We start from the raw sequence: 27,206 nt of genomic DNA, 5'->3' as shown, positions 1-27,206 counted from the left end.
GCAGGTGAGAGTACATTGTAGAAATCTCATCTTTGAGTTCCTTTCCTCACTCCAAATCACATCAAATGTTCACTGATGTGTACTGGGCTGTTCGTACCTCTGACTGTGCATGTAAAACTGCCCCCAAACCCTAGACCACCACCAAACCCTCATCTTGCAATTACTTATTGACCCTCCTACAGTGGTATAAATAGTTGACTAATATGAGAGCCTTATAAAGAGACAGAGTCAGTCTCTGTCTCTGTCTCTCTCTCCAGATAAACAGACAACTTTTGAATATTGACCCCCCCACTATTTTTATATGCTCAACCCCCCCATAACTCTTTGAAAATTCATCTGAACATGTTTTCTGGGCTGAAAATAGGGTTTGTGTGCATAACTCCTGTTTTTGTGTACACATAACATGCTTTTTAATGCATATTTTTGGGGGTAGCATGCCTTTTTAAACTTCCCATGCATTAGCCTACCATTAACTTAGTATGTAGGGAATTAACTTTTTTTTTTTTAGTGTGTGAGTAAATAAAATGTGCTCTGAAGTTCAGCACATGTTTTTTACTCATGTATTATTACATCTGTCTCTCTTTTTGGACCTAGCTTTAGGGAGCATCATCTCCCTAAAGCTAATCAGGAAATGTGTTAAGTTAGTCCAATAAAAAGGTCTCACCTTATATTATTTTTTAATGTTTATGGAAGCCCCTGGCGATCTTGTGTATGAAAACATTTTTTTTTCTGGTGCTGAATGCATAGGACTGTGTGATCACGCCATGAAGTGGTGCCTAGGACTACAGCTTAACATGACCAGATCACTCCAAGGCCAGCAGGCAAGGGGGAGGATCCTTCACCGTAACAGCTGCCAGCCTGCCCACCCCTGAGTCTCAGACTGCATTAGGATGTAACAGCCAGGCACCCTCCAAAAAAACTTTCTTCCGTCGGCACATCTGCTCAATGAGTGGAAAACTTTTAATTGCAGCCGTGCTCATTCTGGGGGCTTTTCGGAAGCACTAGGGATGAAATACTATATGAAGTATTGGGTTTTTTCCCCCTTAGCCCCAAAATGAGAAGTACCCTTGGGCACACCTGGACCCTAGTTTTGTTTAAAAAGACAAACGTTAAAAAGTTATTTTCAGATTATACCATCACTCTCCCCTCCTACAGGAGCAAAAGAGGAAGTGAGTGCGGTCAGCAGACTTCAGCCTGCCTTGCTTTGCCTCTTTACAGACCCGGGCATCACAGGCGGATGGACGGAGGCAGGACTGGCTGACAGCACGACACCCGAGCCCCTCGGGGTACAGGGCAGGTATTTGTTCACCCTCTCATCACTTTGACTCTTTCTAGAGCTGGCTACTCCCGGTTTTCCCTTCCAGCTGCCCTTTTGATGGAGCGGGATTCTTACAGTCTTTTAATTCTTGCTTAGGTTGTGATAGAAAACCAACAGCAAATCTTTTTTTTTTGCTTGTTTTGTGTGAGGCATTTTTGTTTGTACATCAGCAGTTTGTCCTTCTTCTGACTTCCTTTCCCTCAGTTTGTTCTTGCCATCCTGACTATCTGGTGCAGAGAGTAATCCTGTTCTGACAGTGTCCAAAACGAACAGGTACTATAATTCTGAGATAGGAGGGTTTTCCCCAATTCTCTCCCTCTTCATTTTATTGTCTTTTGGGATGTTGGTCGTGGGGAAGAGGCTGCAGAATGAGGTTTCTGCAGGTTACAATGGTGGGGGAGGGAGAGAGGACTAAACTCCTTCTCCTGCTCCATTTATTCCTAGAAACATAGAAACTTGTCGGCAGAAAAAGACCGCATGGCCCATCCAGTCTGCCCATCCGTCCAATTAATTCAGCAATTCCCATCCCTCCCTCAGAGATCCCCTGTGTTTATCCTATGCTTTTTTGAATGCAGAGACTGTTTTTGTCTCCTCCACTTCCACTGGGAGTCCGTTCCACACTTCCAGCACCCTCTCTGTAAAGAAATATTTGCTAAGATTACTCCTGAGTCTACCCCTCATCTCATGATCCCTCGTTTCAGAACCCCCTTTCCATTGAAAAAGGCTCACCTCCTGTGCATGGAAACCTTTGAGATATTTAAATGGCTCTATCATATCTCCCCTATCTCATCTTTCCTCCAGAGTACAGAAGAATATAAGAAATTGCCACACTGGGTCAGACCAAGGGTCCATCAAGCCCAGCATCCTGTTTCCAACAGTGGCCAATCCAAGTCACAGGGTGAACAGGTTTAGATCTTTAAGTCTATCCCCATATGCTTTAGAATGAAGACCACTGACCATTTTAGTAGCCACCCTCTGGTCCGACTCCATCCTGTTTATGTCCTTTTGAAGTGCAGTCTCCAGAACTGTACACAGTATTCCAAGTGAGGTCTCACTCAGGACCTACACAGGGGCAATGCTCCTATCTTTGGATCAACCACTGTCTCCAGATTCAGATGTTAAATTGTTAAAGAGAGGTTGTATAAAATGTGGGACCTGTTATTGGTTCTGAAGGATTGAGCATAGTCTGTATTTTGGAATGATGAATGGTGGGATGATATGTACAAGAACAGCAGACTTTCCAGGGGAATTAATATGTGCTTAATTGTCTTATCCCAATAAGAAAAACTGTATTATAAACAAATAATCACATCCTCTTACTGGCTCTTTTTTTTTTTTTTATATGCATGTTAATTCTTTGCAATTGATTTGTGATGATGTTAATCTGTGATGATTGATCTGACAAATTGTCTCTCTATAGTAGATCATAACAAAAGTCTTAAAGTTATTACAACAGAGAGCAATATTTCTGTTAACAGTGCAAACAATAAATACAAAAATCATAAAAAAGTAAACTGAAAAGATTATACAAAGTTGATGTAAAGCCCCATTTGATCCCCTCAAATCATTTTTAAAAGTGACTGGGAGAAAGCAGCCAGGCGGACTTGCACCTGCTACTTTGAAAGCTGAAAGCACCCCGACTCTGCCCCTGGAACCCTCTCTCCCGATGTTCCCGTACATTGATGCGCACGGGCGGTGCCTGCGGGCAAATGCTCTGACTGGTGGGGGGCAGGTTCCGCAGGCACCAGCCAAACACGGGTTAAGCACTGCACGTCCCACGTAAATGCCTTCGAAGTCTGATCTCCCCAAAGGCATACCAGAGCTCCCAGCTGGCAAATGCATTTATCCCCTCCCACAGCCACATTCAAAGCTGAGCACTAAAATTAGAAGTGGCCATTGAAACCTCATCCCAAAATAAAATAACTACAGGTAAAACAGAGGTTAACACTGTGTAAAGAGCCAGATTTTAACAATGCTAAATGATCTGACCCCCCATCTTGTGCCTTGGGTAATAAATTCCAAAGGGAGGGTGCCACTACAGTCCCTAGCTTTAAGTTATCAGAGCCTCCGCAGCGAGGGAAGATTAAGCAGATCCCTAGTTCTAGCTAGATCTTAACTCCTGCAGCTGCCTGGACCATTGGCCCAGGGGGAAAAAAAAATCTTAAGTTGATTCCTAAATCTTACTAGCAGCCAACATAGCTCACACAGCAGAGCTGGAATCCTCCCCCTCCAGGATTTTCTGAAGATCTCCCTGGCTGCAGTGTTCTGTACTGTGACTTATGCATAGATCTATTAGACAGGCCCACATATAATAATTAGGAAGGGATTAAACAAGCAACCATACTACTGACTTAAATGCTCCTAGATCTAAAAGGGATGAATTAAATTAAGTTTGACAAAAAGAGTGTCTCACTGGCTTGGGTTTTTTGCTTTTCCATCTTAGGGTTTAGCCATAATGACCTGGATGCGGGAGTACTTTTGGGTGCTGGTGATCGCAGGGATACTGCTGGTCTGTGGCATCATCGGCATCATCATGTTCTGCTTGTGCAGGACTCAGCTGCAGCGAGGTATTGTATCTGGGCCGCTTTTGGACCCTGTTTGGATTTTGGTTTTTTTTAGTAGGATTTTTTTTTTTCACTCCAGGAGGGAAAGGAGGAGCCAGATCCCATGAGCTGAATAGAAGGAGAATGGAGTGAGGCAGGGAAGCTTTACAATGACCCCTAATTTCTAATCTCTCTCTATTGCTGGGGATTATATCCGACTCAATGCCGGATTTTCCACCTTGTTGCACCAAGTGCCGGGAATGGCCTTCACAAGTGGGTGTGCTATGCTCCCTCTCTTACCATATTCAAATCCCACCTAAAAACCCACCCTTCTGAGGCTGCTTCTAAAATTTGAACCCTGGTTCTTCCTGATTGTGGCCTTCCTGATGTAATCATTACTACAGTAAAGTTTCTCTTATGTGTCTTGTCAGTATGTCTTGACTAGACTGTAAGCTCCATAGATCAGGGGCAGTCTTTTATTCGTGTCTGTACAGTGCTGCATGCTTCTTGTAGCTCTACATAAATAATCAATGGTAGCAGCAGATTAAGCAATAAAAAGGTGAGGTAGGAAGAAACGAGAAGGGTAGCCGGATAATTTTTCTGAGATTCATTGTGAACTGCTGATGCCTTGTCACTTTTTTTTTGTTTTCACAAATTCTTCCTGGATTGCTATAGAGTTCAAAGGTCCAATTAAGGTTCTTTTTTTTTTTTTTTTTTTTTCAGAGGCAGACTCCTTTATCCCCTGAGTCACTCTCTCATCTCTGTTCCCTGTCTCCCTTCTTCTCTCTTCACTGTGGCATTTCAGCTTTGACACACTCAGAGCTGGATTTTCTAAGGTCACAGACCTTAGAAAATCCGGCGAAGCGGGGGAGGCGGGCCTGCGAAAGCCGGCAGCCATCGCACCACTGCGGTGCACTGGCTGTCGGCTTTGGCACCGAATAACTACATCATAAAGGTGTAGTTATTCGGCGCGAAACTGGCGGCGATAAGGGTCCTTACCTTTCGCTGCCAGCGATGTCTGCGCAGCGTCGGCCCCGGTGCCACCCCGACTCCTCCTCTTCCGGGGCCAACTCCGCCCCCATTTAGTGATCGTATGCGAAACTTTTCGCGTGTGATCGCTTTTGAAAATGACCCCCTCAATTAGAAGCAAAGATTAACTCTTGGCTCCCTCAAAGAGAGCAGAGCAGCAGATTATCTAACCTTGCTAACACTTCTTTATGGTCCCAAACCCAATTTGCTCATATGTGCTGAATTATTTTCAGATTCTTGCCAAGTTCACATTAGCTTTGTTATCTCGTGTTATACACCTTTGGGTTAATGACACTGTTTATACCCCTGATTCCCAAGGTTCCCAGAATTAAAGTCCTTCTGATTTATTGCAATTATTGCATAAACTTTCCTGTGTTTATTTATTTTTTTATTTTCCAGGTTTATTTATTTATTTTCCAGGTTTTCATAACGGTTTACACAATATTCAAAAATCAATAATAGTAGATATAAAAGAGAAAAGATACAATAAATACATAATAATAAAAACATTGTAATAAGACTATTACTTCATAAAAAGAATTTTGGAAATAATAGAACTTGTAATATAAAAGTGGAATAAATGTAAAAATAATCACATGCATTAATTAAAAACTAAAATAAATAATTAAATAAATAAGAGCACAATTAAAAATAAAATTAATATCAGCTCTGCTATTCATTCGTTGCTTGGTTTGTTCATGCTGTAAATTGTATTTCCTCTTTTTGTGTTTGGCTGTTAATAGTGTCAGTGCTGGATGATGATGAGAGAAAACCCAGGAAGGGCAAAAGAAGTCAATAGTTATTTAACAACTTGTGTAAAAAACAAAAAGGTTTTCCTTGGCGATGATGAATCAAGACTGGAGTCACGCTGTCTGCCATGCTTGGTTGCCCAGCCTGTTCCAACAGCAGTCTTCTGCTCTGCTAAACCACCATGTGACTTCTCATGGCTTCACCAGTTATGAAGTGGTGTCAGAATCAAACGTATGTGTTCCTTACTAAAGGTTTTGTTTGGAATTTCCTGCACAGGTTTGATTTGGTTCCCCTTGAGAGTGTTATATGAGGGAACGCTAGGAGAGCGATCCCAACTTGAGGGGATTGTGTGCTCTTGGGCCTTGGCACAATCCCAGACGAATCCAAGACAGCACCGAGGGTTGGCGAGACGTGTCCAAGCATGGATGAAGACAAAGTCTGACCCTCTGCTGGACCTGCATGCTTCTGGAAGCCAACAACGTTATGCTGGTATATGAACAGTCCTTCGACCGTTCCCAGCCCTTTCGGACCTGCTGCTAGGTATCGGCAAGAAGCAGCAGGCCGGACTGAGGATGAGGGCAGACGCAGGCCTTGTGACACAGAAGACTCAAGACATGGACGAGAAAACTCTGGAAGTGGATGAGGATCTTGAAAGACTCTCGACAAGACGAGGAACTTGGAAGACTCTTGGACAAGATGAGAAGCTGGGAAGGTTCGGACATTGGCACTGTCTCTCAGGGCGCCCTACACAGCCCACTGTCACGGGCAGACCCAATGGGCTGGTCACGGACCACCCTGTCCCACTGTGCGCCCTACACAACCTGAAGAGGCTGGTCCGGACCACACAGAGAGCGGGACAAGTGCAGGAAGGGAATCCAGCTGAGACGAAACTCCAGTGATGAGGCCAGGTGACATCTGGAGAACCACAGGAGCTGGAGGGTCAAGAGGACTCGGAAACACAGGAAGAGAATCCAGCTGAGGTGAGACTCCAATGATGAGGCAAGATGTAATCTGGAGAACCAGAGAAGCTGGAAGGTTAGGAGGACTCAAAATGAGTGAAGGAGGGCGGAACCTCAGAAACATCAGGAAGTGGAATATCAGGAAGCCTGGAACATCAGGAAGCCTGAACTAGGAACCTCAGGACATGAAGACATGGAACATCAGGAAGCCACGAACACAGGAAGCAGATGAGACATGGAGCTCCAACGAAGAACGAAGACCTGACGGAGCGCTGGAAGACGAGACTTCCAGAAGCAAGTAACTCCAATGCAAGGCAACACAGGAGTGCAGGAGAAGCCCTTTTATAGGGCTGAACCAGGAAACAGTCATCAGGTGGGGCCCAGGGCATATCTGGCCATGGGCCCTTTAAATCTTGTGAAGAGATGCGGCCCGTGCCTTAGGAACTGGAAGCAGGAAGTTGTGCAGGACCATGGCCAGTGGCCATGCTGTTGCTAACGCCGAAGAGCAGGGTGGGTCCGAGGAACAGGCCTAGCGTTGTCGGCAGCTCTCAAGCCGCAGAAGGCAGACTGAGGAGTGGCTCCAGCCGCAAGGAAGACCGGGGACTATGGCCTCCAGGCAGAGCGAAGGTAAGAAGCTGCCCATGAGGGCAGAATCACAACAGTGAGGGCCAGTGTTGGGCTGAACTTGCTAGCTCAGGAGTGGATCACTGACGTTACCCAAACCTGGGATCTTTGCGGCTGTAATGCAGCTGTCGAGGATCGGTCCTGGATCAAACCTGGATTCTTCACAGGTTTTGAGAACTTCCTATTAGTCCAGCAGATATCTGTGACCACCCTGGTCCCTTCTTCCAATATCTGCTGATTAGGTGATGGAAAATGTGTAAGTGCATTGATAATTGCTATGGCATTTCTCCAGTACACCATAGTCTGGCAACAAGGTGTAGCCCCCAAAAGCTACTCCAGAAATGTGTTGTTAGTTCAATAGAAGGGTATCACCTTAATTTTGTGTTTGTTCACCTTTATTTCCATGCATTTAACTGGACTGTCACAGCAACTGCAACATTTATCTTTAATAACCTGAAACCTTTTTTTCTCTTAGGTCTGAGCAGGAAAATTCAGAAGTCTTTTGCAGTGAGGAGGCAAGTGCAAAATTCCAGCGAGGACAACAGAGTTTACCTGGAGTGAGTCAACTTAGTGAGATAAAAAAGGAATCACCTGTGCTGCCTGAGCCGCAGGGGTCTGCCCACACATAAGGGCCGATGCATAAGGGCTGAAAACTGGTGCTAGTACTGAGCGCCTGTTTTCTTAATAAGCATGCAGCCACATCCCTGGGCGCCCAATGCAGTATTTAAATGAGGAGCTGCGGAAAAAAGGATGCACTAGGGGAGAATTGTGCATCCCTAGCACTCAAATGCATCAGACACCCACAATTGCAAAGGGCGCTCAATACGAGCTCCCGTTTTTATCCCGCTTCTTCTGGCCAATTTTGCTGAGGTTGCTGAAGACGCCTGTAGCTATGCACCCCTTGCTATGGGCGTCTAAATTGAGCATCCAGAAGATTTTTTTTTTTTAATCAAGCCAATCTACATTTATTTTTCAACACCGTAAGCAGTAAATTTAAGGGCTGGAGTTAAATTTGCCATTTTAAAAAGTGTGCATTGGGTGCTCAGTGATTTTCTGCATTGGGGGGAGAGGTAATAGCTAATAACCTAATTTACATTTACATGTGGTAGGCGCTATCAGCTACGCATTTGTTTGGGCGCTAATCTCCTTATTGTTATTATGATATTGAGGTGTTTGGTGAATTCTCAGGGACAACAGTGGTGTTATCTCCCACAAGGAGGAGCCCCGTAGGGAACTGTTGCACCGGGATAGACTCAGATGCACAAACACAGAGAATATATCTTTTATTATACAGCTTGTCTGGTTCACCAGAGGTGGCAGTAGAGAGCGGATTAGATAGCAGCAGTCTGTGATCCTTAGCATGGGAGACCCGTCCCACAATGGTGGTGTACATTCCCGATACAGATGTCCAGTACGGAACTGTAGGAGAGACAGACTGGCAGATGTTATAACACACTCCCTTGTATCTGAGTAGATAGAGTCCCCAGTGAGCAGTAGGGAGAGAATAGATATCAACAGTCTGTGATCCTTGGCAGAGGAGACCCTTTCCACAATGGTGGGGTAGGGCCCGATGCAGATGGGCAGCGAGGAGCTGTAGATGGACAGATTGGGAGAAGTTATACTCACTCTCTGTAGCTGATAGGTAGTATTCCAGCAGGTTGAAGAATTGGTAGCAGGCACCAGGATAGACACACAGGCCCCTGTAATTAGGATAGGCACCTAGAAAAAGCAAAGGGCCCCCGAGGAGCGGGTACCCAGGTTAGTAGATCCCTGTAGGGCGAAGGTAGCTTCCAGCAGCAGTAGAAGCGGAAGAGCAACTTCAGACCGGAGCGAATCCAATCTGTTGCTAACTCGGCAAGAGCCAGCAAATGGGCAACTTTTTTTTTTTTTTCAATTTACTATTTATTAATTTTCCAATATTCATACATAATGAACATTTACAGAACGCAGATATTCATTTTACTTTAACAAGAATACATTTCACACAATTTCAATCAACAATGATTCATAACTGCTTTTCTAAGAAATCCTTTGGGGGAATCATTTACTAGCGGAAAAAAGGAAATATACATTATATCACATGAAGAAAAAAGAAGCGCCGCATGAGAGAGAGGGAGAATTTCTTAACTTGCACCATAACTTGGCTATCCTTTTAGGGATTTGATGGAGCTAGAAAACCCTGCAGCTGACTCGGTTCAAGAAAAATATACTTAGCATTTTGATGTTTTATAATGCATTTGGAGGGATATCTAAGACTAAATATAGCCCCTCTTGCTATTACTTCTGGCTTTAATGATAAAAACGTTTTCCTTTTATCTTGAGTAATGCGTGATATATCTGGATATATCCAGATTTTCTCCCCATGATATAACTCTGATTGATTCCTCAAAAATCTCTTCATGATCAGTTCTCTATCTGCTGCAAAGGTACATGATAGAAACAAAGTCATTCTTTTATGGATTTTATATTCAGTTGACATCTCCAACATTTCAGTCAAATTTAACTGTTGCTCTTTCTCTTTATCCACGTTATCTTCTATATTGCTCCCTTTCACTGGTAGATAATAAAGTCTGGAAATTACCGGTAATCCTTCCGCTGGAATTTTCAAAACTTTAATCATATAGGGGCGGATTTTCAGAGCCCTGCTCGCGTAAATCCGCCCAAAACCGGGCGGATTTACGCGAGCAGGGCCCTGTGCGCCGGGAAGCCTATTTTACATAGGCCTCCCGGCGCGCGCAGAGCCCCGGGACTCGCGTACGTCCCGGGGTTCTCGGAGGGGGGCGTGTCGGGGGGCGGGGCCGGAGCGCGCGGCGTTGCGGGGGCGTGTCGGCAGCGTTTTGGGGGCGGGTACGGGGCGTGGCTACGGCCCGGGGGCGTGGCCGCGCCCTCCGTACCCGCCCCCAGGTCGCGGCCCGGCGCGCAGCAGGCCCGCTGGCGCGCGGGGATTTACGTCTCCCTCCGGGAGGCGTAAATCCCCCGACAAAGGTAAGGGGGGGGTGTAGACAAGGCCGGGTGGGTGGGTTAGGTAGGGGAAGGGAGGGTAAGGTGAGGGGAGGGCAAAGGAAAGTTCCCTCCGAGGCCGCTCCGATTTCGGAGCGGCCTTGGAGGGAACGGGGGGAGGCAGTGCGGCTCGGCGCGCGCAGGCTATACAAAATCGATAGCCTTGCGCGCGCCGATCCAGGATTTTAGTGGATACGCGCGGCTCCGCGCGTATCTACTAAAATCCAGCGTACTTTTGCTTGAGTCTGATGCACAAGCAAAAGTAGGCTGATCGCGCTTCTTTTAAAATCTACCCCATAGGTTTTAAATAACTCATATGCGGAGATTTCTTTCATATAGGGAAAATTTAACACACGTAGATTTAGATACTTTACTTGATTTTCTAGATTTTCCAATTTTTTCAGGTTAACATCTTCAACTCTTAGGGGCGGATTTTCAGAGCCCTGCTTGCGTAAATCCGCCCAAAACCGGGCGGATTTACGCGAGCAGGGCCCTGCGCGCCGGGAAGCCTATTTTACATAGGCCTCCCGGCGCGCGCAGAGCCCCGGGACTCGCGTAAGTCCCGGGGTTCTCGGAGGGGGGCGTGTCGGGGGCGTGTCGGGGGGCGGGCCCGGTCATCGCGGCGTTCCGGGGGCGTGTCGGCAGCGTTTTGGGGGCGGGTACGGGGGCGTGGCTACGGCCCGGGGGCGTGGCCGCGCCCTCCGTACCCGCCCCCAGGTCGCGGCCCGGCACGCAGCAGGCCCGCTGGCGCGCGGGGATTTACGTCTCCCTCCGGGAGGCGTAAATCCCCCGACAAAGGTAAGGGGGGGGTGTAGACAGGGCCGGGCGGGTGGGTTAGGTAGGGGAAGGGAGGGTAAGGTGAGGGGAGGGCAAAGGAAAGTTCCCTCCGAGGCCGCTCCGATTTCGGAGCGGCCTTGGAGGGAACGGGGGGAGGCAGCGCGGCTCGGCGCGCGCAGGCTATACAAAATCGATAGCCTAGCGCGCCGATCCAGGATTTTAGTGGATACGCGCGGCTCCGCGCGTATCTACTAAAATCCAGCGTACTTTTGCTTGAGTCTGATGCGCAAGCAAAAGTAGGCTGATCGCGCTTCTTTTAAAATCTACCCCTTAGTATCTCTGTTTGTATACTCTCAATTTTCCCCACTTGTGTTTCAATCTGCTGAGCTCTGGGCGTTTGTGAGCTTATTTCCTTCTCAATATTCATAAACCTTTTATTTGAATCAAGTGTTATTTTAGTCAAATTCAGTACAACATTTTGAAGACTTTTCACAGCATACCATAAAGAGTCCATGGTTATAACAGAAGGTTTTTCCATTGGGACTAACATTTCTGGCAGAGGTTTCTGTGCCTTCATCTCCCTTCCAGCCAAGTTCCTTCTTACCACCTCCTCGATCACATCCATTTCCCCCAGCTCGCTGCACAGGGGTAAGTAACTCCCTCCAAAGTTCTTCAAATCGGCGTCTCTATCATCTCCACCGGGTGCCCCATGCAAAGAATATTGTCCTTGGGGACTTACCCCTTTAATGGCAGCTTTTGGTGGGACCGGAGATTGGGGGGGGGGGGGGGGGTCTCAGGTGCGCCGAGACTAAGAGTGATCTCCTTGGCCTGCAAAGCCGGCGTCCGCCCTTCGTCTGCAGTTGCTGTGGCCTCCTCAACCGGCACTCCCCTTTCTCCCTCGATAGCGAAAAAAGTTTCAATCCGCTGCTGTCCTTCCAAAACCGGAGATGAAGAGGTAAGAGTTTCTCTTAAGCCTTGCTTCTCTTTTCGAGTGCGGCATTTCTTTATTTTAGAATTTCTAAGTAGACGCGGGAGAGAACGATTTCACCACCCTTCTCATGCGGTGGCCATCTTAGATTCCCGGGCAACCTTATGAAGGAGGAAGCAGTGACGTCACTCGAGAGGGATGCCCCACGAGGTACGCGCCAACACTACTATAAGACGTGAGGTGTGTGCGCGCGCGCCCTAAGAGTCCTCAGGTCAACATGGCGGGACGCCGCGCCAGAGCCGTTCCGGGGAAGCCAGAGGGTGCGGCGAGGAGACGTAGAAATAGAGAAGGTGGAGCAAGCAGAAATAGAGGTGAGGCATGTCGGGTGAAGCTGTCTGAGCCCGACGGACGCAACAATTGTATTGGGTGCTAGTCTATTGTGTCCAAAACATGCATTCAATCAAGTGTAAACCTGTGCACTAGGCTGGGTGCAGTTTATTGCAATAGCCCCAAAGAGAGAGAGAACAATGCTGACAGCAAGGACTGGACTCCCTGTAATTGTAGCATTAGATGCTGGGGAAAGAGCCAAGTGATGAGGAGGCTTCAGCAATGGCAAGACAGCTGTCACAGTACAGAAGGCTGAAACTCTGAGAGTCTTTTTATTCTGGTGGGGGTGCAGAAAACCCTTTTTGACCCCTGTGTACAATACAGGTCAGCATCCCTATGAGTTCAGACTGCATTTAGATGGTTTAAAATACTAGTTTTGGATGTAAAATCTTTGCTAAGTGTCCCAGAGAATGACTTCCGGTCACTCCTGGTTTTTGGGATCGCCATCGTGGTGCATTGTAGGGTGCGTAGTCTGTAGCATATGATTCAGTGTCGACACTGAAACTTTACCAAAATAAGCTAGAACAAGGTCTTCAGATTTCCGAAGCACTATCTTTAAGAAAAAGAATAATTGTGTTAAGGAAAGCCTTATCAGGAGTGGGAGACAGCAATAAAAAGGAGCCTGGCATGGCAGCAAATCAGTCACACTAACGAGGAGAAGAAACCACTGTGATTCACCAAGGAACTGGGGGGGGGGGGGGGGGGGGGGGGGGGAGAGAGGGGGTTTAAGAGCAAAAGGAAGAGCAATCAGGAAATACAAAGAGACATAGAGGGAGGGAGGCAGCCCACATCACCAGGAGAAACAAAGGGAGGCAGGAAGGGCATTAGTCAATGCCCAGTCATTAAAGGCGAGGGATGCAGCTTTTTGTAGATTGTACAAGTGAAAAGAGGAAGACCAAAAGGACAATAATAAGAATGAAAGGGGAAGACGTGTTGAGTGGTGAGCAGGATCAGAAGAAAGCAGACATCTTACATAAATATTCTGTATTCAGACTGGAAGGAGAGGGTGGATCGCAACCCCTTAAGCAAGGGCTTAAGGGGGGGAGAAGCACATTGCCAATCGCTGAGGATGTACCGGTAGTATGGGATGCACTGGCACAATTGCAGGTAGATATTATCTAACACAAGAAATGCGTGGCACCAGGGGACATTGCTGTTCAATACATCTCCATAGATTTATTAATTTTGTAACAAAACAGACACAACGTGCATTGCACCTTTGTACCATTGTACCCTGGTGCCACGCATTTCTTGTGTTAGATATTTATCTTTATATGTGTGTGTGCTGTTTATCCCGCCCTCATCATGCACAACTGCAGGTAAACAAGGCTTGTTTGGCTACATCCCAGAGTACTGAAGGAGCTAAAGAAGTTGCTGACTGATGAAACAGGATTGGGCTCCAGGAGACTGGAGAAGAGCAGGTGTAGGTGAGAAGAAGGAGAAAGCAGAAATCTTATAGACCTGTTAGCTTAACATCACTAATGGGGAAGGGACCGCAAGCATTGCTGGAGGACAGAATAGGTGCACTTACAGGATCAGAGGGCACGGGGTCTCACAATGGGAACATCTCACCTAACAAGCTTGAGTGGATTCATTGATGAGGCACTAGATTAGTAGATCAAGGGGAGGGGGAGGTGGTGCAGACCGGAACGCACTGTACTGTATCGGCCCGGCGGAGCGCACTGTTAGCCCGTGTTTGGACGCGCGTTTTCGACGCGCTAGCTTTACCCCTTATTCAGTAAGGGGTCGAAAACGCGCATCCAACCCCCCCGAGACTAATAGTGCCCGCAACATGCAAATGCATGTTGATGGCCCTATTAGTTATTCCCGCGTGATTCAGTAAGTAAAATGTGCAGCCAAGCCGCATATTTTACTTTCAGAAATTAGCGCCTACCCAAAGGTAGGCATTAATTTCTCTCGGCACCGGGAAAGTGTACAGAAAAGCAGTAAAAACTGCTTTTCTGTGCACCCTCCAACTTAATATCATGGCGATATTAAGTCAGAGGTCCCAAAAGTTAAAAATAATTAAAAAAAAAATGTAAAAGCGGCTCGCGGGTTGAAAACCGGACGCTCAATTATGCCGGCGTCCGTTTTCTGAACCTGTGGCTGTCAGCGGGTTTGAGAACCGACGCCAACAAAATTGAGCATCAGCTGTCAAACTCGCTGACAGCCGCCACTCCTGTACACACCCCATCTAGACCATCACCACCCCTCCACAACACACACCTACACCACCACTACCACCACTCTCCCTCCCCCCCACACACATACCACCCAACTAGTCCATCACCATCAGCACTCCTCCCCAATACACACCTACACCACCACTCTCTCTCCCCCACACTCACAACTCACACACACACTCTCCCTCCCACACACACATACACACCCCATCTAGACCATCACCACCCCTCCACATCACACAACTACACCACCACTACATCCACTCTCCATCCCCCCCACACATTCATACCACCCCACCTAGACCATCACCATCAGCACCCCTCCCCAATACACACCTATACCACTACTCTCCCTCCCTCCCACACACACACACACACACTCCCTCCCACACACCCCATATAGACCATCACCACCCCTCCACAACACAACCTACACCACCACTATTTCTACTCTCCATCCCCCCCCCCACACATTCATACCACCCCACCTAGACCATCACCATCAGCACCCCTCCCCAATACACACCTACACCACTACCCTCACACACACACACACACACCATTTAACCATCTCCACCCCTCCACAACACACACCTATACCACCTACACCACCACTACCACCCCTTTCCCTCTCTTCCACACACACACACACACACACACACACACACCTAGACCATCATCACCACCACCATCACCACTCCTCTCCTCCCCAAAACACACCTACACAACGCCATCCACATCCTCCTCCCCCCTCCCACACACCACCTTTACCACATCACCCCCCATAAACCACCTACAGCATCACTATCACACATACACACATGGGAGGGGGAAGAGGGATAGGGGAGTGAGGAGTCAGGAGGAGAAGAGAGTGGAGATTGGGAGAGGGAGGGAAAAAGATGGCCTCCATCCAAATACACCCTCACTCAGCCCCTCTCACACACCCTAAAACCACCACCATACTCCCATCCCACTCCCAAATACACACCCCAAAACCACTAACACAGCCTCACCCTTACCCCACTACACTACTCCCAAACACGCACACACTGACACCATCACTCCCCCAGACCCTTCACTTACACCATTAGCCCCCCACACTACCACTCACATTACTATGTACACCACCCCTTTTCACTCACACCCTCCCTGCCACAAGTCTACTGATCCACAGCCCACCACATCTTCCCCACATACACACAGAGACCTATTGTTATTCCACCCCCCCCCACTGAGCAACTACAAGATACCCCCCCCCAAAGGTATGATATCTCTACCACTCCTCCTATACTGAAGGGAAAGTGAACAGCAGGACGCCAGAAGAATCAATGTGAGATCCAGTCCACTTCAGTGTCTTTGTAAGTGACATTGGGGAAGGATTAGAAGGGAACGTGTGTCTGCACATGATATGAAGACCTGCAGCAAAGCAAATGTGCCAGAGGAGAATGGATAAGAAGAAAGATGACTTTAAAAAATTGGAAGAATAGTCAACAGTTTTGCAAATATGTTTTAGTCATCTAAAAAATGCAAAAGCAGGTATTTGGGATGCAGAAACTGAAGGGCTAAATACTTTTTTGGAGGTAAAGAACTATCAGTCACTAAACAGGAAAGAGGCTGTTATGATATTGAGGTGTTTGGTGGATTCTCAGGGGCAACAGTGATGTTATCTTCTACGGGGAGGAGCCCCGTAGGGAACTGAAGCACCGGGCTAGACTCAGATGCACAAACACAGAGAATGTATCTTTTATTATACAACTAGTGTGGTCCACCAGAGGTGGCAGTAGAGAGCAGATTAGATAGCAGCAGTCTGTGATCCTTGGCGTAGGAGACCATCCCACAATGGTGGTGTAAGGCCCCGATGCAGATGTCCAGTAAGGCACTGTAGGAGAGACAGACTGGCAGATGTTATACACACTCCTTGTAGCTGAGTAGATAGAGTTCCCAGTGAGCAGTAGAGAGAGGATAGGTATCAACAGTCTGAGGTCCTCGGCAGAGGAGACCCGTTCCACAATGGTGGTGTAGGACCCGATGCAGATGAACAGCGAGGAGCTGAAGATGGACAGACTGGAAAAGTAGTACTCACTCTCTGTAGCTGTAGGTAGTATTCCAGCAGGTTGAAGAATATGGAGCAGGCACCAGGATAGACACACAGGCCCTCGAGGAGCGAGTACCTGTATCAGGATAGGCACCTGGAAATAAGCAAAGGGCTCCCGAGGAGCAGGTACCCAGGTTAGTAGGCCCCAAAGGGTGAAGGTGGCTTCCAGCAGAGTAGAAGCAGCAGAGCAGCTTCATACTGGAGCGAATCCAATCTGTTGCTAACTCGGCGAGAGTCAGCAAATGGGCAACCGTTTGAAGGAGGAAGCAGTGACGTCACTCAAGGGGGATGCCCCCGAGGTTCGCGCCAACACTGCTACAAGACGAGAGGCGTACGCGTGCGCGCTCTAGGAGGCCTCAGGTCAACATGGCAGAACGCCACGCCAGAGCCGCTCCAGGGAAGCCGGAGGGTGCGGCAAGGAGACGCTATGGATGCCATTCTCCCAAGGCTGGTGGAGAAGGCTGAAATAGAGGTGAGGCATGTTGGGTGAAGCCATCTAAGACCGACGGATGCAACAGAGGCATGTAGGTCATTTATTTATTTATATATTTATATCTTTGTTTATTTATTTATTTTTATATTCTGCTTTTTGCACTTTTTTCAGCGCTTCAGAGTAGATTATATTCAGGTACTGTAGGTATTTCCCTATCCTCAGAGGGCTTACAATCTAAGGAGGTCATTTTCCTACCGTATTGCACACGAAAAGTCCTTTTTCGTGTGCGATAGCTAAAAAGGGGCAGAGTCGGGGCGGCGTCGGCACTGGAAGAGGATGAGTTGGGGTGGCGTTGGGGCAGATGCTGCAAAGACTTCACTGGTGGCGATAAGGTAAGCCACGTTATAGCCGCCAGTAGTGCGCCCAATAGCTCCACCTTTCACGGTGGCGCTATTGGATGCGAAAGCTGGCAGCGATAACACCGCGGTGATGCGATCACTGCTGGCTTTCGCAAGCCCACACCCCCCCACCCCTGTTATCGCCAAATTCAGGGTGTTCCGCGAAATTAGAAAATCCAGACCTAAGTTTGTACCTGAGGCAATGGAGGGTAAAGTGATTTGCCCAAGGTCACAAAGAGTGAAAGTAGGACTCGAACCAGCAGGACTAGAACCTTCATTATTTATGAATAATATATAATACTGGATACCTTGCAACAAACAAGATGACTCGAAGGTCATCTTGTTTGTTGCAAGGTATTCAGCCAGTGTGACAAAGCAATTGGGAAAGCCAAGAATATACTTTATTTATTTATTTATTTATTTTGAAACTTTTAATATACAGACATTCATAGGACATATCACGCCGGTTTACAAAAAACTGAAGCAGGCAGAAAATACAAAAAACAGGGAGGGGATAGGGGGAGCAGGTAAGAAAGGGAGAGAGAGGGGCAGGGCAAGAACAGCGAGAAAGGATAGGGCAGGTAGCGAGAGAGTAGCAAAACAATAATTTAGCAATATAAGAGGAAACTTGGATTCATAAAGAGAGGTATCGCCAGTAGAAAGAGGGAAGCAATATTACCTCTCTACAGGTCTCTTGATAATTGCATTCACTCAGGGTGGGAGGCATTAACCAGACTAGGAAGTCGCCTTGGGTGTCAGGAGTGGGCAGGGTGCTGTGGTCAATGTTAGGGCACCATTTTTTAAAGTGAACGAGTTGAGTGACGCAATGCATAGATTGGTGAGATTGTGGAGAGAGAGAGATCTCACGTGGTAGGGTGACGTCACCACCTAGGGCGGCTGAACATCCTTGCACTGGCACTGCATTCACTTTCAGAGACCACATCTCAAAAGGACATTGACAAGGTAGAGGCAATTGAAAGGAGGGCCACCTAAATGATACATGGTCTGCACTATAAGCCATACACAGAGTGAAGGAGTTAAAGACATACCTGCTAGAAGAAGGAAGAGAAAGGGGAGATATGATACTAATATTCAAATATCTGGGAAGCTTCAATAATGTACCAGAAGGAAGCATTTTCCATAGATGGAACAGTTAAAGGACAAGGGGTCATCATCATATGAAATTGAAAGGAGAACTCAAAAGGAACATGAGAAAATACTTGGAGAGTGGAAGAGAACTAATGCAGCCTTCCAACAGAGGGTTGAGGAGCCAAAACAATGGCAAAATTATTATTATTAAATTGAATATACTGCTTTTAACAGAGTATTCAAGCATGCATGGAACAGACACAAAGAGATTAATATTCAGAGGCATTTTAGCTAGATAACTAAATAATGATCTGGTTATAAATGACAATTTTTGAATATTTTGGGTACTTATCCAGCTAAACTTTAGTTGGATATCTCATTATCCAGCTAAAATTTAGGTGGATAACAAAGGGCATTCTGGGAGTGTTTCTGGGAAGAGTTTGGTTAGCCAGATGATATATCCAGCTAACTCTGGTTGTGCTGTAGAGCTGTCCTAAAGTTAGCCAGATAAAATTATCCAGCTACCTTTAAGATAGCTGTCTGTATTCAGTAGTGTGGCTGCACTACTGAATAGTCCTCCAAAGTTAGCTGAATAAGTTTATCCAGCTAACTTTGCAATCCAGCTAGTGACAGAATATGTACCTCAAAATGACCTTAGTGGTGAAAGGAGAGAGAAGACCATAGATCAGTCAAGACTTGTGACAGTTCAATAGGCAGGTACAGATGGGCCAAATGGTTCTTTTCTGCTGACATCTTCTATATTTTATGTAAATACCTTCCAGTCTTCAGATTGAGGAGAGAATCAGGATTTGTTCAATAAGAATAATTTGAGTCATTGACCTGACACAGCTCAGGATGAACCTCACTGTGTCTGATCAAGCTCATTCACATTCAAGCCAATTCAAAACCCAACTGACTTTTGTCTCAGCCTGTTGAACCAAGGCACAATTAGGCCTGATTTGTAGAGCCACTTGACATCTAAAGCTGTGAGATTTGCTACCAGAATATTATTGGAAGATCTGCTTAGACAAGGAGGAATCTTCTCATCCATCCCTTCTCCCTTGCAATGTCAGTACACTTGAATTAGTTTGGGGTGAAAAAATATGCCGACTTGTCTAAAAATTTCAAACCTATCCAAGCTGGCCATAAACATTTTTTTATTTCAACTGAAAACCAGGTTACAGTCTTCTCATACATTTGGTATAATATTCAAGCTAAGGAAAGCTCAGTTAAGCCAGGATGGCTTAACTGAGCTTTCTAAGTTACAATGAGTGTCAGTTGCTACTCACCATTTGTCACCAATGAATATTTTATGAATAATTATTATTAATTTTATTTAGGAACAGCATTTACCAAAGATCTGGAAATGACCCTCCTCTTCCATCGAGAGTCATCATAGCCGAAGAAACGAGAACTGAATTTCGTAAGTACACATCCTGATGTCAGATTCTTTATGGACATGAATATTTCACTAACATCCATTGTGTTGCTCAAAAAGCAGTGCAGATACTGAGCAGAGTGCAGAAAATTCATTTCAAACCAAAGTTAGTGGTTTGGCACATTGCAGGTAATTGGAATATTAGTAAAAGAGGCTGGGCACTTTTAGGTACCACATTCCCCCAGTCACAAGTGATGTTTCCATTGAAGCAGCTTGTCATGGCCACTGATCATTAACCCAAGTGTGTTCACCATGACAGGGCTTTTACTCCACTGAAATGCATTGCACTTAAGAAAATCTGCAGTCCCTGAAGGTATTCACTATTAGACAATTATATGATGGGAACTTCTGGAATGCTTTCTATTGCCTGGTCCATGTTGCATTTAACCTTTAGTTTTCTCCATCTCTCGTAGACCCCAGTCTTCATACTCTGGAATCAGGAGGCTATCCAAAACCATTCAGCCTTCCCGATAAAAGGCAGTCAGACTCTGGTTATATTGATATTCTACCAGAAATCAATGACGGTGAAAATGACTATGATGACGCAGCAATGCCTGGTACTACCGAGTATGAAAACGAGATCAAGAGAATGTAGAGCAGGAGATGCCTAAATCATGAGCAAAAAAAAACCAGTCCATTGACCTTTAGCTTGTACTATGCCTCGGGAACTTTTTCCTTGTCATTTCCCAAAGCTGTAAACTTAAAAGAACAGGTTAAGGCTTGGGCTAGGCCTGAGGTGAAAGAAATAGAAGCCTGTAGGTGTCAAGTTTCTTGGAAGCTGCCGAGGCACAGCAGTTTTATTATTTATGTAGAGATCTCAATGGATCGCTACCAGAAGGAATGTTTCAAGTAACAAGGGGACTGATATACCCTAGAAGCACAGCCCTCCAGACTCCACATGGGGAGCTACAAACCCACACTAACTATTCTGTTCCCTCTCTTTTGTTACTTGGAGCATTCCTGCTAGCAGCAATCCACTGAGATCTCTGCACCTAGAGAGAGTCAATATATAAGGCCCTCAGGCTTCCTGAGATACCAGGGGCACCTCTGTGCCACTATTGCTTCTTCCCAAACTTTGGGGGCCATGGCAAATGTGGTAGGTATTCAAAGAAAGCGTCTGGTTACTCCTGCTTTGAGACATGGCGGGCAGCCGTCAGTTTTCTTTCACGCTCCTGGAGCTCCCTGAAACCGAATATCTCTCCAAGTCCAACAGAGGCAGACTCAGAGACCTTTGCATTGTATTTTCTCCTCATGTAAGCTGCTTTATAGATTTTGATATGAAAACAGTTGGACTTGTTCATTTGGTTGTTGTCATTTGCAGCACTGTTGCTGCTTCTTCGTTACTTTGGTACTAACTTATTAACTGTAAAATATGTTAATATTATTACTGTCAGGTGGAGAGTCTCATACTCCAGGCTTCTTAGGCCGTGAACAGGTCTGGTTTTCAGAGTTATGAGTCTATCAGGCCGATACAGTTAACCTGCCCTTGGACGCGCGTTTTCCCTTACCCCTTATTCAGTAAGGGGCGGAAAACGCGCGTCCAACCCGCGGCACCTAATAGGGCCCTCAACATGCAAATGCATGTTGAGGGCCCTATTAGGGATTCCCGCGCGATACAGAAAGTAAAATGTGCAGCCAAGCTGCACATTTTACTTTCAGAAATTAGCGCCTACCCAAAGGTAGGCGCTGGTTTCTGCCGGCACCGGGAAAGTGCACAGAAAAGCAGTAAAAACTGCTTTTCTGTGCACCCTCCGACTTAATATCATGGCGATATTAAGTTGGAGGTCCCGAAAGGTAAAAAAAAAAAGTAAAAAAAATTAAAAATGAGCCGGCGGCTGTCGGGCCGAAAACCAGACACTCAATTTTGCCGGCGTCTGGTTTCCGAGCCCGTGGCTGTCAGCGGGCTCGAGAACCGACACCGGCAAAATTGAGTGTCGGCTGTCAAACCCGCTGACAGCCGCTGCTCCGGGTTAAAAGGAGGCGCTAGGGACGCGCTAGTGTCCCTAGCGCCTCCCTAGCGGGAGAGAGCATCTCTGAGGTGGCTTTCAGTCACACAATGGGCTAAATTTAAATTGCTATCACTCACTTTCCGGTGCACACGTGCTGATGGACCAGAGTATTTGGCAGAAGGGTTGGCCTGGCCATGCCCTTACATTTGTCAGGGATCTCGATTAGAGTTTTCATATGAGCATACATTTAGATCTGGTAGAGGGTGGAGGTGTGCTTTTTCGTCTGTTCCACCTCAGGTTTGGAATGCCCTTGTGGATCTGATGAGGAATTAATTATTTAAAGTTCAGGAAGCTGGTTAAAGCCCTTTTTTTCCCTCTTTGAGTGTGTGTGTGAGGGGGGGGGGGGGGAGTATGGGATGTGGTATGGCTAGAAGCAGTAGGTTAAGTAGAGTAAGTGGTCTATTTGCAGTGCTTATAATTTTGTTGGGAGAGGTGGTAGCCGACAGTTATGGGTTTGTTTCATGTGTTTTGTTTTTATTATGGATGTGGAAGTTGGAAACTGCTTTTATTGTACTCCTACTGATTATGTGGTATATACATTTTTTAAAAATAAATAATGAACTTCCTAAGATCAGCATAATCCCTATAATATTCAGTTGCCCCTGGCTCTTTTGGGCTTCCAGCTCAACTGGAAACTGTTGGATTATGGCACAATGAGCCTTCATTCTCAACTACTGGGGATTTCCCTCCTCAGCCAGGCGCCATACATCAGGGGCTCTGTTGGGAATCCTTCATCTGTGGAACTTAATTTCAGCCACTAGGTGTCTCCCTTTCCCACAGGGACTGCGAACGCTGCCTCCACGACATTAGGAAGTAGAAGATCTAAACTGGGCTCTAACTCAGGCCCCTCTACATAGCAGTGCTCAGCAACAGTGTTTTGTTTTCTCTTTAATGTTAAAATCCGGACCAAAAAGGTAAAGTTTGAATGACCCCCCACAGCCAGTCAGTTTTCCATGACATCCATAATAAATGCATGAGATAAATTTGAATATATTGAGTCCCCAGTGTATACATATGTATCTCATACATATTCATTGTGGCCATCCTAAAAGCCCAACTGGCTGTGAAAGCAAAAGTTTGAGAAGGCCTGAATGGCTAGTTTGACAGTGGCCAATCCAAGTGACAAGTACCTGGTAAGTACCCAAATACTAAATAGATCCCATGCTACTACTGCTAGCAACAAGCAGTGGCTCTTCCCTATTGAATAACAGCAGTTTATGGACTTCTCCAAACCTTTTCTAAACCCAGCTTCACTAGTTGCCTTAATCACATCCTCTGACAACAAATTCCAGAACTTAGTTGTGCACTGAGGGGTAGATTTTAAAAGAAGCGCGATCAGCCTACTTTTGCTTGCGCATCAGACTCAAGCAAAAGTACGCTGGATTTTAGTAGATACGCGCGCAGCCGCGCGTATCCACTAAAATCCTGGATCGGCGCGCGCAAGGCTATCGATTTTGTATAGCCTGCGCGCGCCGAGCCGCGCTGCCTCCCCCCGTTCCCTCCAAGGCCGCTCCGAAATCGGAGCGGCCTTGGAGGGAACTTTCCTTTGCCCTCCCCTCACCTTCCCCTCCCTTCCCCTACCTAACCCACCCGCCCGGCCCTGTCTACACCCCCCCCTTACCTTTGTCGGGGGATTTACGCCTCCCGGAGGGAGACGTAAATCCCCGCGCGCCAGCGGGCCTGCTGCGCGCCGGGCCGCGACCTGGGGGCGGGTACGGAGGGCGCGGCCACGCCCCCGGGCCGTAGCCACGCCCCGTACCCGCCCCCAAAACGCTGCCGACACGCCCCCGGAATGCCGCGACGACCGGGCCCGCCCCCCGACACGCCCCCAACACGCCCCCCTCCGAGAACCCCGGGACTTACGCGAGTCCCGGGGCTCTGCGCGCGCCGGGAGGCCTATGTAAAATAGGCTTCCCGGCGCGCAGGGCCCTGCTCGCCTAAATCCGCCCGGTTTTGGGCGGATTTAGGCGAGCAGGGCTCTGAAAATCTACCCCTGAGTGAAAAGGGATTTTCTCCGATTTGTTTTAAATGTGCTACTTGCTAACTTCATGAATTGCCCCCTAGTCCTTATATTATGCAAAAGAGTAAATAACCATTTCACATTTACCCATTCAAGTCCTTTCATAATTTTGTAGACATCTATCATATCTCCCTTCAGTCGTCTCTTCTCCAAACTGAACAGCCCTAACCTCTTTAGCCTTTCCTCATAGGGGAGCTTGTTCCATCCCCTTTATCATTTTGGTCACCCTTCTCTGTACTTGGCTGAAACCATTTGTTTTTTTCTCTTGTTGCTTGAAGTGTTTTGGGGTTTTTTTTCCCTATGCATGTTCTCAATTTCTGCCAAAAAGAAATTGAAAAGACTGTCCTCTGCTCTTGGCTCAGACCCTGCGCATGGATCTCTGCCAGAAAGAGACCATAGGGGATACTCAGGTTTATTCAATCTGAAAAGAAACCAGAGAAGGAGGTGTATCACACAAAAATCAATAATAATGATAATAGTATAACAGGTGTCCGTATTTAGGTTTTTCTCCTCCCAGCTCCACTATACCTGTGTGCTAATGGGGGGGGGGTCCCAATGTTCCCATACTATGTCATTGTGCTGGTGATATTGTCTCCTGCTCCCATAGGTCATACCTTCAACTCTGTAGTGCTATAGAGATGAACAAATCAAAGAACAACCCTAGAAGGGTCAATAGTAAGAGAGCCAATATGGTAGCTATTGGTAGATAAGGACTTCTTGACCCACCCTCGGGCCGATACAGTACAGTGTGCTCCGGTAGACCCCGCACTGTTACCCTGCGTTTGGATGCGTGTTTTGGACGCGCTAGCTCTACCCCTTATTCAGTAAGGGGTAATAGCGCGTCGAAAATGCACCTCGAAACTAATAGCACCCGCAACATGCAAATGTATGTTGATGGCCCTATTAGTTATTCCCACGCAATTCACTAAGGGGCGGATTTTAAAAGGCCCACGCGCGCCGGCGCGCCTATTTTGAATAGGCCGCCGGCGCGCGTAAAGCCCCGGGACGCGCGTAAGTCCCTGGGCTTTCAAAAAGGGGAGGGAGGGGGCGTGTCCGGGGCATTCCCAAAACGACGTGGCATTTCGGGGGCGGGCCCCGGCGTTTTGGGGGCGGGCCCGGGGGGCGTGGTGCCGGCCCGGGGGCGTGGTCGAGGCCTCCGGACCAGCCCCCGGGACCGGAGGACGGAGCAGGGCTGCCGGCGACTTTGCCGACAAAGGTAAGGGGGGGTTTAGATAGGGCCGGGGGGGGTGGGTTAGGTAGGGGAAGGGAGGGCGAAGAAAAGTTCCCTCCCTCGGAGGGAACATGCAGCTTGCGCTGGGCTTGGCGCGCGCAGTTGCACAAATGTGCACCCCCTTGCGTGCGCCGACCCCGGATTTTATAAGATACGCGCGGCTACGCGCGTATCTTATAAAATCCAGCGTACTTTTGTTCGCGCTCGCGTATTTTTTAAAAATCTGCCCCTAAGTAAAATGTGCAGCCTAGCCGCACATTTTACTTTAAGAAATTAGTGCCCACCCAAAGGTAGGCGTTAATTTCTGCCGGCGCTGGGGAAGTGTACAGAAAAGAAGTAAAAACTGTTTTTCTGTGCACCCTCTGACTCAATATCATGGTGATACTAAGTTGGAGGTCCTAAAAGTTTAAAATAAAAAAAATAAATAAATTTAAAATCGGCCCGCGGCTCGCGTGTTGAAAACTGGAAGCTCAATTTTGCCGGCGTCCGGTTTCCAAACCCGTGGCTGTCAGCGGGTTTGAGAACCGACGCCGGCAAAATTGAGCGTCGGCTGTCAAACTCGCTGACAGCCGCCGCTTCCGTCAAAAAAGAGGCACTAGGGACGCGCTAGTGTCCCTAGCGCCTCTTTTTACCGCGGGCCCTAATTTGCATGTTTGTCCCCCCTGAATCGCGCACACAGGAGAGCGGGCGCTCGCCCGCTCTCCCGCGACCTTTACTGTATTGGCCTGCCTGTTGTCTCTGGCCCTGCTGTGTCAATGCAGCATTTTTTTCCCTACTGAGATATTTTAATTGATAAACTTGGAATAATTATTGCAATGGATACATTTCCTCCAGAAGGCCGCACCACAAAAGGAACACTATTAGAGCATAACTTGCATAGAATTGTTACCTTGGTGTGCTCCTTACAGTACGCAGTAGAGCAAATAGGGATTTTCTGACAGTTCACATCAGTTCGCCGATCCTTGCTTCCTTTTCCCCATTGCAGCTGAAGCTGAAGGTGGAGGCCTGCCACCTGCCCCGACCAGAAACCTGTTTTTAACTTTAGAAAATTACCACTGAGTGGAGCAACAGCCTCCATGAAGGTTGTGGCCTTGCTCAATGCTGTATGCATGTAGGACGAGATAATCAAACCACTCACATCGGTGCAAACTCCAGGGGTGCTTTTTACCCACAAGATTTCCACCAATAATCAAAGCAAAAACTGAGCTTATGGTTTTGCTTTGATTATTGTCTCGGCCCAAAATTACCTGCGGAGATTTGTGCCCGAGGTTTCTGTGGGCACTTTTTCTGTTGGAAATGAAACGTGTAGATTTGAAAACATCTTCTATACATTTTGTGTCCCTCCCCAACCTAAATGCGAGTGCAGAATGCTTCCAGATATTGTGAGTAAAATTAGACAAATTAATTCTACTTGCATTGAGGGCGGGTAGTTCTCAAACAGCGCCCCACCCATTGGAAATGGCTTTCAAAGTTGCTATTCCCTATTAGAGAAGGTTGTATGTTCTGATCTAAAATCTGGAGCGGATACGGTAAATCCATCCTATAATGAGAATGGCACAGTGGATCTCAGCCCTCACCCACCCCACCAACGGATCTGTAGGGTTTTCAGGCTATCCCTAATGAATATACATGAGATGCATGCAAATGTATCTTTAGGGGTGTCCTGAAAACCCACCCAGCTAAGTGTATCCAGGGACTGGGTTTTAGAATCACTAATCAGTGCCCTGATACATGAACAATTCCCCTTGCCTTATAATGAATTTCACAAGAGCAAAATTTGTAATTTGTTGCCAGAGAATGTGGACAAAGCTGGAAATGTAGCTAACTTAAAAAAAAAAAAAAAAAAAGGTTTGCATAAGATATGGGGGAGGGGTGGCAGGGCCAGAAACAACAATTAGCCAAATTGGCTTGGGTGTCTCCAGTTCATATTTCTGGGAGTGAGCTGTAGGGAATGGGCTTTCCTATTGGGATCTGTCGGGTTCTTCCAAATGACCC

General features: G+C 47.1%; 1 protein-coding gene across 2 annotated transcripts; it reads left to right on the top strand.

Annotated features, from left to right (window-relative positions):
• Positions 1–1,134: 1,134 nt before the first annotated feature.
• On the top strand, positions 1,135–21,251 carry SCIMP (SLP adaptor and CSK interacting membrane protein). Of its 2 annotated transcripts, XR_003858292.1 has the most exons (6): positions 1,135–1,297; positions 3,762–3,885; positions 5,634–5,871; positions 7,699–7,780; positions 19,854–19,936; positions 20,365–21,251. XR_003858292.1 is itself a non-coding variant. In XM_029613420.1 (5 exons), exons 2-5 carry the CDS (start codon positions 3,774–3,776, stop codon positions 20,544–20,546), a joined length of 459 nt encoding a protein of 152 aa, XP_029469280.1. In that variant the 5' UTR covers positions 1,191–1,297; positions 3,762–3,773; the 3' UTR covers positions 20,547–21,251. The 2 variants fall into 2 exon arrangements, 1 of the variants encoding a protein (XP_029469280.1); XM_029613420.1 differs by lacking the exon at positions 5,634–5,871 and having other exon boundaries at positions 1,191–1,297.
• Positions 21,252–27,206: the final 5,955 nt, after the last annotated feature.

This window comes from Rhinatrema bivittatum, chromosome 8, assembly GCF_901001135.1.
Source record: "Rhinatrema bivittatum chromosome 8, aRhiBiv1.1, whole genome shotgun sequence".
Classification (NCBI taxonomy): Eukaryota; Metazoa; Chordata; class Amphibia; order Gymnophiona; family Rhinatrematidae; genus Rhinatrema; species Rhinatrema bivittatum.
Note: the sequence above shows the minus strand (reverse complement) of the source record. Positions and strands in the feature narration are given on the sequence as shown.

Excerpts from the sequence above, each read along its gene's own strand:
- SCIMP (XM_029613420.1), top strand. The coding sequence starts at position 3,774 with ATGACCTGGATGCGGGAGTACTTTTGGGTGCTGGTGATCGCAGGGATA. Across the intron at positions 3,886-7,698 it reads CAGGACTCAGCTGCAGCGAG|GTCTGAGCAGGAAAATTCAG; the intron begins GTATTGTATCTG and ends TTTTTCTCTTAG. Across the intron at positions 7,781-19,853 it reads GACAACAGAGTTTACCTGGA|GAACAGCATTTACCAAAGAT; the intron begins GTGAGTCAACTT and ends AATTTTATTTAG.